Here is a 12840-nt window from a genome sequence, read left to right on the forward strand (position 1 = left end):
AAATCCTCTCAGCAATGGCAGGGGAGGGAGCGGCAGAAAAAAAAACCCAAAACCAAAATTGTGTTTATATGTCAGTTTCTCAAATTATCAAACCGTGCATTAACAACTACACTAGAAAAAAGGAAAAACTGATTATTTTTTAAAAAACAAGACTATGACTTTTGAAATGCTATTGATAATTACCTGTGCATCTCGCTTCCTGGATTCTTGAGTTTTATTGTCGTACTCTGTCATGGCAGCCCGAAGCTGTTTTTCTAGTTTTTCCATTTCCTGTTCATGTTCTCGGACCAGGCAATCCTTGTCTGTGTTATGCTGTTGGAATAGGTGCGTCTTCTCCTGTTCATGCTCCAGCTTCAGCTCTACTATCTGATTGGACAATAAAGAGTACAGTTCATCAATAGAACATCCCTGTCGTCATGACAACTCATCTTACAGCTTAATTTCCCCCCCACAATTCCACCAAGTTGACTTACAAAAAAGAGAAATTTACGTCATTCTTACCTCATTTTTTAAAAATTACCTTTGGGGTTTTTTTTGGGGGGGGGCGGGGGGCGGAATTCTTCCAAGCAATTTCGTTACACATGGTAAGTAAGCAAATCCGGTACATTTTAAAACTCAGTGTTCTTATAGGAATGTCAGAACATTTAGGGGGGAAATGCATTGTCGCGTTCTGTATGCAGTTCCCAAGTATCCTGCTGTTGCTGTCTACCAGTAGTACAGATTAGAAATGGTTAAATCAGTCTTCTCTGCCCTTCATGCGTGCACACCCACACCCACACCCACCAGTATCGGTTAATTCTTATAAAGATTTTTGTTACAATTCGTCCCAAACAAAAGCTCATCTAGGCGACAGTGTATATACACACATATATACCCACATACACACACACACACATGGATTTTAAAAAAAATTATATAATTTCTTTTTTTTAAAGCTCTATTATTTTGTTGTCAGCTACGGTACACCAACATAAACAGATGTATGTGTTTCAGAAGGGCACCTGCTGTGCTGCAAGCTTGCGCCATCATTTCATAAGAAGCGTTCTATTCTCAGGATCCTTTCCCAGTCCACACCACACTGGATACGATGACCTTGGCCAGTCTTAGCCTCTCCCTGCTAGACTGAATGGCAGCCTGAGACCAAGGGCCTGGTTGCCGCAGCTTTGATACTAATCCTCCCAGACTGTGCACAATGGCACCCTACCTGGCCTGCAAACTATAGCCAGCTAGGCTGCCTTTGAAGCAGGTGATGAATAGAGGACTGCAGGAAGCCAGCTTTCCTAGTGAACTCCAGGCCACACAGCTGCTAAGAACAGTCACTTGGATTTTTCTTCAGTTTTGGTGGATTTTAGGAGGAGAAGAAAAGCGCTGTTATCGAGAATATGTTGGTTATATTCAGCGTGAGAATCCCTCTTCTTCTTCTTCTTCAAAAAAGAAAGCAAACAGTAGGAGTCTGCTCAAAATCGATCTTGTTTGTGGGAGGAAAGTGCGCAGGCACCTTATCTTAAAGCGATAGCAGTCCTTTTTTTAAAACATGCACTCTCTGTAACTATAAGCTGTTCCATGATTTTTAGAATGTGGCATTTTACATCTGTGTCTGCAAGTGGCTGTCAGATGCACTTTGAATACTCTAAAGCTTTTTTCCTCATTTGTGGACCAAATTAAAAAAAATTATATTCTTAAGTCAAAAACGTTTCAAAAGGTAAATATTTTTGCTTTAAAAAAAAAAAAAGCATCATGCTTGTAAACTTGAAAACAAAGATATAGTCAGCACTGATTATTACAGCTGAACAGTACATTGAATTAAGTTACGTACTTAAAATCCGTTTGTGGACAACGTTCTTCGAACTCTCCCACCATCACCCTGCCCCAACCTAAAATTCTGAAGTTAAGCTTGAACCCACTTACCCAGAAAGGAGTTTATGATATATGCTTTCATGTAAAGGGGTCCAAGGATTTGAACAAATCATATTGTTCCTAATTCCTAAAAACTGGACTATTAATACAAATATTTGTCAGATATAATAAAATGTAAAGCCTCGTTTACAAATTGTGCCTAGAAAATGCTGCTTTAACGGACACCACAGTTTTCTGCTTACTGATGTCTTGATTGTCCAGTAATCCTGCCCTTATTAATCCCTGCCAACCCTTTTAACTAATCACATACATGTAGGGGAGCACCCCTAGTTGTGCACTCTTAAAGCAATATGAGAAAAATCAGGAAAGCTCAAACATTAGTAAACTAGCCCTTGCTGACTTGATATTGTATTTAATGTGCCCATATACCTGGGAAGTGTTCACTTCAGTGTGCTCTGAACACAAAGCTCTATTGCTTCCCTGAGTGCTTCCCTGAATGCTTTCCCTAACAGTAACATTCTCTGTTAGGGCTGAATGATAGTACTGAATTCCACAACAGAAATGTACAGGTGATACTCTGGTTTAGGGGCTAAAGCTGCCCACTACACCCAGTAGTCTTAATTGCTTGGAAGAAGACGTTTTGTTCCTGTCTCAACAATCTTCTGATTGCAGCCTGGTTTTGTTGTTCTACTGCATTTAATGGGAGTCATAGCAATATTGTTATACCACTAATCGTTGTAGACTTGCTCAGGATTTCATTACCTGGAAAGGCTGCCATGTGCTGGCAGAAAGTGACCGAGGACAGAGCTTTAAAATGAGTTAGACAGACACAGACAAACGGTTCCTACCATTTGAGGTAGAAATTGTCAACCAGCATATTAGTGGTTAGAGTGCTGGACTAGGACCGGGGAGATCCGAGTTTAAATCTCCATTCAGCCATGATACTAGCTGGGTGACTCTGGGCCAGTCACTTCTCCCTCAGCCTAACCTACTTCACAGGGTTGTTGTGAGGAGAAACTCAAGTAAGTAGTACACCGCTCTGGGCAACTTGGAGGAAGAGCTGGATATAAATGTAAGTAAGTAAATAAGAAGAAAAAAATTATACTACTACCAGTATACTACTACTACCAGTTAATAACTGGTTATTAACCCTAACCCTAACCCAGGCCCATGGTGGCTGCTAGCTGCAGCCACTGTAAACATGAACACATACCCCTACACCGCCAACTCAGAAGCATAAGAAAAATAAGAGAGAGAGAAAGGCAAATTTAGAAACCTGCTTTATATTATTGTATTCGCTCCTTCTGTTTCACCTGTACTTCTTTCCCTTCCCTGTTTGCATGTGTATCTGCACTCTCCCCTTCTCTTGCATAATTGGGAGAAGGGACAAAATCTATAGCTTCCCAGTTATCTGGACCCAGCAGAAGATGATGTGAGGCTGTTCTTAAGCAGAGATATCATTTCACTACAGTACATTTTCTCTATTCTGTCTCTTTACCATCACCCTCCCAGTCAAGCAGAAGGGAGAGTTTGGTTAAGTAGAGGGGAGAATTATTTAAATGTGTGTACTTTTAAATTTAAAGTTATTATTTTGTGTGTATGTATTTTAATTTTGCAAACTGCTGTCGGGGTTCCTATGAACCAAAACTGCACAGTAAAAGTACTAAAAAGCAACAATAAAATTGCTAATGGAGGTTAAGCTACAAAAACCCACTAAGTGGGGAAAAATAATTTAACCCCCTATGTTCAGTATGTCCAAGTAACAAGCAAAAGCTATTATAGCATTTTTACTATAATTTAACTGGTATATTGCAAATGGTACAGTGTGGTGCCTTCTCACAAACACGTAGGATAACCGATGGAACTTGCATGGGACTCAAAATAGAAAACCTCTTAGCTGTTGACATGTTATGCAGCCTTATGCCAGACTTTCCCAATCAGCCCTCACTGCTGTGGACATCTAAGGAAACATCAACGGTCTTGCACAAGAGTGCTCTTGCACAAATTCTTAAGCCAGCATGCATATATTCTAGTAGTACAACTTACATTGTAAACACTGCACACTGCTTTAAGTATTTACTCAAAAGCTGTCATAAACCCACCACACTCAATGAGCCCTCCGTAATTTATGATGCAGTAGCAGGCAAAGAGATGTCTCTGATCCCACACTTCTTCTAGGCAGGCAAGAGGCTCCGTCCAGCATCAGATCCCAAGGGTTCAGAGTCCAAGGCTCCAAGGCGTACGCCACTACCTTGGCGTACGCCTTCTGGTATCTGCTGTTGACGAGTTGTCTCCAGCAGCCTGTCCAGAGTGAAGCTGCAGAATTTATAGCAGATTGCCAGCTGGAATCAATCAGCGGTCTGCCCAGTCGACCACCCTTCATCAGTCGCATGCATGCTGCAAGCAGCTGCTACGTCTCAACTCCCTGACCTGGTCACGCTGCTTCTCTCACCTGCGTGCACTGGGAGAAACCACTGGTGGTGAGAGTTCCTCCTGGGATTCATCACTCTGATCTGCTGGCTCCTCCCACACCAAGCCCTCCTCGTGGCCCATCTCAAGTGACTCCTCTCTCTGATCAGAGCGGACCCTAAGGGTCCTCTGGCAAATTCACTACCTCCTCTTCCAAGTCCTCGAACAAAGGCATGACAAGAGCACTCTTGTACAAGACCTACATTATCTTAGACACCCACAGCAATGTGCACTGATCGGAAACACTGGCGTAAGCTTGTGTAACACACACATAAGCCAATTTGTATATAAGCCTTAAATATTTTCACTTCAGTAATTCAAATATTTATTTTCATAAATATTTTCACTTCAGTAATTCAACACAAAGGCCAACTTCAGACATAATGGCAACCCGGAGGTGAACGTGCCAGAGGTTCAAGTTTGTGGTTGTCTGAATGAGTGAATCTGTGGTTTTGTCACCATGGGTTGTGTAAGCTGCACAAACCAGAGTTAAGGGAGTAAGCTCCTCCCATTTCTGGAATCCCATTGACTGCCACAGCTGTCCTTCATGCAAAGGAGAAAGCTCACGTAGCCAGTTCCTTCTCCTTTACAGTCTACCAGATCATAGATCAGTATTGTCTGGGAGCGCACCGGAAGAACAGAGACAAACTACGGGTACATTGAAACTGCGGGTTGGTGTTATATATGAAGGCAGCCACTGCTTTTTAACACCTTCAATTATTTTTAGACTATAATAAAAATCACTGCAGCTAGAGGATTGTCCCCACGAACCATCCAACCCAGACATCATGATTGCCATTTCTGACTTCATAGCACAACTAGGAGGAGCTTCTTCAATATTTGGTTGCATGTTTTTTCTTAGTATATACACTTTTTTCAGGGTTTATTTAGTCTTCTTGTGTCTGTTCAAGGTGAAACTTATTAAGCTCTTAAGACTATTATCTGATATTAAAAACTTCCTGTATTTGAAAAGCACCCACAAGACAAAATCATGTTTTGTTTTGATAGCAACTTATCTACATCCTTTATCCATTTTGACTAGAAATTTTGTTGTTAATTGATAGGTTAGTTAAACTATCTGTAAAATGTAGCATCACATGAGAGAAGTCTTCTTGACCTGATGGAGCTACCCCAAAGAAAACTCCTGAACACACTTTTATTTGCTAATATTTACCAAAGTTTCAGAATACATCCAGTCTCTTTCTACAAATGGAACAAAAGAAAACTCTAACTTCTGCTTTCAAGTCCCATAGGATCCAGCAACAAATGGCAAAAGAAAGAATTTCCAGAAACATGTATGCTATCATTGCTCCCACACTCTAACACAACTGTAACTTTATTCCAGCTGGCAGGTTCTCAAAACCTGTGTGAGGCTGCCCAACCGGGAATCAGGTTGGGCACACTCCTGATTTATGGCCGTAAGAACCTGGAAATTTTTAGTGATGCCACCTTGGCATCGCACCAACCAGACATTTAACCAGTGGGCAAGATTAACACAAAATGACTGTGCATGTAAAGGCCTATTTTGCAATACTACTAGAGAATTATTCGCCAGGACCACACGACAGAAGATTCAATGTACCCAGAACTTTAGCACCCAGAACTTGAATGCCAAAGAACCAAAACCAAAAGAGAGTGTGTGTGTGTCTGTGAGAGAGAGAGAGAGTGAGAGAGGGAGGGAGAGGGAATGTATGTGTGTGTGATATTAATTAACTTTCCTTTTATTTCTTAATATTTTTGTCTCAAACTATAATCGAAGGGTCATATGCGGGTCAGAGGTTCATGAGATCTGTGTTCCCAGACCCTCCCTTTCCCCATGAAAATTCTTCCCTGCTGATCTTAACCATGTTTGAGGCTTATGACGTCACTATTAACTAGAGCCAACATTAAACAGGATTTGTTCTTAACCAGAGATTTGAAACCAACTTCAATCCAGGTTTCAAATCCATAGTGTGCAACTCATTACATCTGCCCAGCTTTACATTTTGAGGAAAGATGTTGTTCAAATTAGAAAATGGAACATTATTTGTTTAAAAATGCGCCAGAGCTATCTGATGAAGCCCAGAGAAAATTAAGATGCAAGAACATGTGCACTAAGTGCCAGTAAACTCAGTGAAACTTACTTCTATTGGACGGGGCTATTAAATATGATGCATAAGCCTGGGCTATTAAACACATTCAAGTGTCACAGAATGGCATGTAACCTTACTTTTCTGTACTGGTCAAAGACTGTACAGGTCGAGAATCCTTTATCCAGATTGCTTGGGACCAGAGGTGTTCTGGATTTTTCCAGATTTTGGAATATTTTCATAAATGAGATATCTTGGGCATGAAAGGTAACTGGTTTGGGGTTTTTTGAGGGTATCAACAACCCCTGAAGTTCCTTTGCGCCTTTCCGCTAAGCTCCTTCCTGCCTTCCCTTCTCACACGCTTTTCAATGGGATCGCACTCCTCTCTCAGACTGGCTTGACAAGCATGTGAGTGGCAGTGCTTGAGAGGCAGTAAACAAAAGGCAGATAGCAAAGCCTGAGGGGAAGAACTAAAAGGGGAGCTAAGGAGCTGTGGAAGCAACAATAGCGCTTTTAGAGGCCGTAAGTGATCCTACAAACTGCTTGTCCCGCCCAATCTCAGCCCCAACACTTCCCAGCTGATTACAGAGTTGCCGTAATGTTCTCTCAGTGAGTTGCTGCTTTGTTATACAGTACTTATATACTCTGTTAGCTGTTGAGTTGGGGCCTGGATTGGTTTGGGGGCTGAGGGGTTTTTGTGTGTGAGAGAGGTTGAAGCTACAAGCATCCCCCCCCCCCGGCGTGGTGTATGGATTTCAGAGCATTCCGGATTTTGGGAGTCCGGATAAAGGATTCCCAACCTGTAATAAAGTCAGTCAGTCTGTCTGTCTATCTATCTATCTATCTTAACCTTACTAGTTAAGTGCTTAACTTTCTCTTGAGTACATCTTCTTCTGGCCTCAGTCCAGACTATTTCTTGTATAGCAATGCCCACTCACTTTTAAGGGAAGCTTTTGTGAGAACTGGAAAATGCCACACCATGCACAAAGCATAGGAAAGAAGGGAGCCATACACGTTCGGGACTCTAAATATACCATTTAGGTTACGGTGACAGTGTTGAAAAGCATTAGATTATATAATTGGGACCTTTCATATGAAAAATCAAGAGTAGCTTCAGGATTGTTGAAGTGTCGTTCAGATGAGCCTTGAAAATGCCAAATTCTGAGCATACATGCCCTCAAGTATCTGTGGCTACTAATGAAACTATTTGGAGCCAAAACTATTCACAAGAATTTTAATGAGAATATTAACAGAAAAAACAAAGACACACACACATATATACCACAACTGTTTGTGTGCTGAGGGTCCTTGAAGCCTGACCTAGACACTGAAACCATTTCAAAGGAAGGAAAGGCTGTGGTCGTCTCTGTGGTGTCCGATACCTTTGAAGTATCTAAGGCAGCTGCTTCTGGCAGATAGAAACTCTTGTTGTTGTTGTTTTAAAATATACTTTGTTCTACTTACAGCTGGTATATTTGAAAGTCCAACTAAAGTGTGTGTATGTGTGCATTTTCCTCTCTGTTAAAAGTGCCCTTAGTGGATACTTCAAAGGGACAAATCTATAAGAGCTGAATGCAAGAGTGAGACATGCAGCTGGCACTCACAAGGGCCTCACCTTCCTATTTCACTAACAGAAGTATATTTTGATGAAATAAATATGTTCAGCTCTTTTAAACTGACTCAGACTCCAACTAATGAAAATAAATCTAAGAATTCAATATTGTGGGCCAGTACAGACCAATAAGGTCAATCACATGACCTATGAGTGGGGCGGGGGGGGCGGGGCAGGACCACACCTACCTTCCCCTCAAATGATTGTTGGTGTCTCTTTGGCAGCACTGCTCGTGTGCCCACATAAACAGCACTGATGGGAGAAGCACAGCAATCTGGAGGCCAAGGAAACAAATCCCACAATGCAGCACACGAGCAACACAGCTCATTGGAGGATTTTCATGCAATCCAGGCTCTCTAGATGCTCGGCTGTGTGGCTGCTCAGGCTGTAGCAGACACATGACTGGGTACTGGGGTAGAAGGATGCATTCACACCCTTTCTCCTCACTATTATTTATTTATTTACATTTATATCCCGCTCTTCCTCCAAGGAGCCCAGAGCAGTGTACTACATACTTGAGTTTCTCTTCACAACAACCCTGTGAAGTAAGTTAGGCTGAGAGAGAAGTGACTGGCCCAGAGTCACCCAGCAAGTATCAAGGCTGAATGGGGATTTGAACTCGGGTCTCCCCGGTCCTAGTCCAGCACTCTAACCACTACACTCAGGATACTCGGTGGGGCAACACTGGGATGGGCTCTGCTCCCGGCACACCACACTAGCAGCCCTACCTGGGTAGGGCTGTGCAAGTCCAAGTAGGGCTGCTCATATGAACAGCCTAAATATTTCTGTTGATTAAAACAAATTGGAAGTCGGATGTGATATTGAATCAGACACCCTCCTTTTAGGAATACTAATTCCTGCTGTGAAAACCTCCTAGAGCCTTTGAAGTCAAGCAGCTATTAAATGAATGAATGAATGAATGAATAAATGAATGAATAAATAAATAAATAAATAGCCAAATGTATTTTAACCAAATTTAAGGCTAACAAGGGTTCCTATTTAACCCAAATTTGCATCACAATATAGTGATGCCCACCAGCTTAGATGACTTTTTAAAAGAATGAGACGAAATTCATGATAGAGGATAGGTTGCTATTGACTATGGACATCCATATACAGAAACAGTAGGCCACACCAGAAGCAGGGTACAATGAGGGGTCACTATTACCTTCATGTCCTTCTATTAGCTTCCAGAGCAACTGGTGGGTTACTGTTAGAAGCAGAATATTGGACTTAGATGGACCATGTTTTATTTCAGAAAGGCAATTCTTTTTTGAGACTTAAAACCAACTTAAGTTAAGGGATTCAACTTAACACCACTACCGAAATAACAGCTAACTGTAGATATGGGCAATGGGGCACATGGCACTCCAGAGGAGAGGAAGCAGAGGAGGAAAAACTATTGATTGCTTATCCACGGGCAATAAATCAGGAGTACTACATCTGCACAGGTTTTTATATCAACTGATGAGAGAAACACCATTCAAACCGTATGCTGCAGTTTTGTATGTAACATGGGGTTTGTATGTAAAAAACTATTTATTTACTATCAAAATTCAAAGCAGCCTTGTTTATCTATATTGACCTTATCTGTGCAGAAATAGTCTTTTACAAGTCAATGTCAAGAAGAAGCTTTTCTCATGAGACCCAACTTATTAGATTCAATCCGTAGTTTATACTTAAAAGAGCCCCTGGTGGCGCAGTGGTAAAACTGCCGCCCTGTAACCAGAAGGTTACAAGTTCGATCCTGTCCAGGGGCTCAAGGTTGACTCAGCCTTCCATCCTTCCGAGGTCGGTAAAATGAGTACCCAGAATGTTGGGGGCAATATGCTAAATCATTGTAAACCGCTTAGAGAGCTCCGGCTATAAAGCGGTATATAAATGTAAGTGCTATTGCTATTGCTATTAAACAAGCTGTCAATGCGAATTCTGATGGAGCAACAACTGCAGAAACAGGCTCAGTAAGAACATGCTCCGCCAAAATGTATGCAATAAGTTACAATTCTGGAAAACATTTTGCTTTCTGAAAAGCCCTCACTGTACCAAAACTATTTTCTATGGATACCTGTGCCAAACATATGCACCTGTATATGCATTTTCAGCTTTTTTATAGTCAGAAAAGTCCTTTCCATAATAGCAATCAAACATTCCAGGCTGTATATTTCAAAGCTCAGGCTTTGGCACCATAATCTTCTTACATACCCTTAGGCATGCTATATGCAATGCAGAAAAATAACACTACCTGTTGTGTCTCAGTGCTTAATTATAAAAGTTTACTTTAATCAATATTTTGGAATGCACTCATTCACCTACAAAGCATGACAATCTCAAAAAAACAAAGACATGACAATGCCATAGATCTGAAGAAAATAAGGTCTTTGGCTCTGTTGGATCAGACCAAAGGCCCATCTAGTCTAACATCCTGTTTCACACAGTGGCCCACCAGATGCCTCTGAGAAACCCACAGGCAAGAAGTTAGGGCATGCCCTCTCTCTTGCTGTTGCTCCCCTGACACTGGTAGTTAGAGGCATCTTGCCTCCAAGGCTGGAAGTGGCCTCTAACCACAAGACTAGTACCACTGATAGACCTGTCCTCCATGATTTTGTCTAAATTCCTTTTAAAGCCATCCAAGCTAGTGGCCATCACAACATTCTGTGGCATGTGGTGCGGCCACCTCCTCCTCTGTGGGCCTGGCAGTTCCGGGCAAACTAGCCAGCCAGACATGGAGCAGAAGACCAGCCTGAGGGAGACTCTGTGCCTTGACTGATCAGCAGAAATGAAAAAGTTGGTGTTAATAAAAAGGATATTCAGAACACAAATGTGGGACTACAGCGATCACAAACAAGAATAATTATATCCAGAAATGTCCTGAGTTAACCTGATCTTGTAAGTTCATTGCCAAAGAAGACAATATAAAAATCTATAATAAATGATGAGCCTAAGGTTATAAACACACATGAAATCTGAGCAGAGATTAGACTCCTCCTGTAGAATTTTTTTTTAAAAAAAAAAACCTTCTGAAATTTTTGTGGATATTATCAGAGGCACTCTAACCCCTGGACTTAGGGCTTTGGTCTGTGGCCTCCAAGGTCTGGGGCGGGGGGGAAGCTACAAATGGCCTGGGGGCCTCCTACAGCCACCCCGCACCTGCCCGCCATGGCTAACCTACATGCCTGGAGTGGGGGGGGGGGGCGAGCTGACTGCTGGTCACATCTTCTTGGCCAAACAGCTGTTGTGAACTGTGAGGTGCATCTGCACCTCACAGAGAAAGATCGTTGCAAGGCTGTGCCTCACAGTTCAGAACAACCACTGGGCCGAAAGGATGTGCCCAGCGGTCGCTCCCCCCGCCGCCAGTGGGGGAGGATTAGGTCAGCAACTCGGCTCACCACCGCCCAGCAGCTACTCCCCAGCCACGCGGCAGCTTTGATTAACGGAAAAAACGGCATGTAGGTTAGTCGCAGCAGGAGGCTCCCAAGAGTAGGTTTCAGGAGCCTCGCGGAAGGTCTGCTCTGGGCGCCAGAGACTTGTAATATAATGAAAGTAGCGGCTCATTTGAAAACAAAATGTGACCAAGGCACTAAGACCAAACAGAGAAAATGATGAACATGACATTCTCTACTCTACCTAGGATATTATCAGAAAAACATTTTGAAAATAATTTCTGCATACAGAAGAATGGTAGTGCCTAGCTGTTATCACAAGCTCTGGAATGTGAGGCTGGCAAAAGGGAAGAGGGGTGCTATCAGGGCCAGTGAGTTGGAAGGGGGCAGATGGGCGACAAAAAAGCCAAGACATGGGGCAATGGCAGCAAAGGTAAGTCAGGGGTGGGGGTGTTGGAGTGGGGGCTTTATGATGTTAAGGTTGCTGCAGAGCCCGCACACATCTCCCACTGTTTTTGACCTCCAGGATCAATGGGAGGATGAGGAAAGCACATGGTATTTAGAAGAAAGGAGACAATCTGATTTGTTTTATAAAACCAGGTTTGGAACATCTGAAGCAGAGCAATATTCAGGCAGGTGGGGTACCATTGAGATGGGGCACACCCTGTGGCACACTCATCACTCGAGGCCACAGAATTACAGATGCAGGGTGGAATAAAATGAAGACTCCAGCAGATATGACTTTATGACATTAAGGTTTATGACAAAGCCCCACATATCTCACACTTTCACTTTTTTGGACTTCCAGCATCAATGGTTGGCATGAGTCAAGGATATGGGATTTAGAAGAAAGGAGGCAGTATCATTTGTTTTACAAATCTGGGTCTGCATCTGAGACAGAGCTACATATACCACAAACAGTTTGACAAAGGCAGAATACTACTTCATTTCTATATACAAAAACATGTGATTATATGACTAGCCCACATAACTAGGAAATCTTTGCAAACAGAAAGTTTAGTTTGAAGTGCAAAGCATAGAAAGAAAGCAACAAGTTGTTCTAGTAAGAACTAATCTGCCTACTTTCCTTTCACTATCCCTACAACTGGACTAAATTTGGTTCAAATTGGTTAAGTGATCTACAAGTTAGAGCTCTTGCTCCTCAAACGTTTGGTGTCCTCCATCTTGAATTAGGGTGGATGACATCATCACAAACTATGCTATTGAAGGACACTGTGTGTCACTCACTAAAACTGTACCTAATTTGGTTCAAATCAGTTAGATAGTCCACAAGTTAGCCCATTTATGCCACAAATGTTCACGTGTCTGCCATCTTGGATTGGTGTGGATGGCATCATCACAATGATGCCTTTGAGGTGTCTCTATGTGCCCCTACAGCTGTATCAAATTTGGATCAAATTGGTTAGGCAGTTCACAAATTATCCTACTTGCA

General features: G+C 42.3%; 1 protein-coding gene across 9 annotated transcripts in view; it reads right to left on the bottom strand.

Moving 5' to 3' along the window:
• CEP112 (centrosomal protein 112) overlaps positions 1–12840 on the bottom strand; it is a 462785-nt gene that overhangs the window by 200359 nt on the left and 249586 nt on the right. For all 9 annotated transcript variants that reach the window (XR_008315603.1, XR_008315601.1, XR_008315600.1 and 6 more), the window contains one exon: positions 184–366. Coding sequence is in view for 2 of the 9 variants with exons in the window: in XM_053292958.1 (XP_053148933.1) it covers positions 184–366 (183 nt within the window). In the remaining 7 variants the exon portion in view is untranslated. The remainder of the gene's footprint in view (positions 1–183; positions 367–12840) is intronic.

The sequence above is a fragment of the Hemicordylus capensis genome, chromosome 2 (assembly GCF_027244095.1).
Source record: "Hemicordylus capensis ecotype Gifberg chromosome 2, rHemCap1.1.pri, whole genome shotgun sequence".
Lineage (NCBI taxonomy): Eukaryota > Metazoa > Chordata > Lepidosauria > Squamata > Cordylidae > Hemicordylus > Hemicordylus capensis.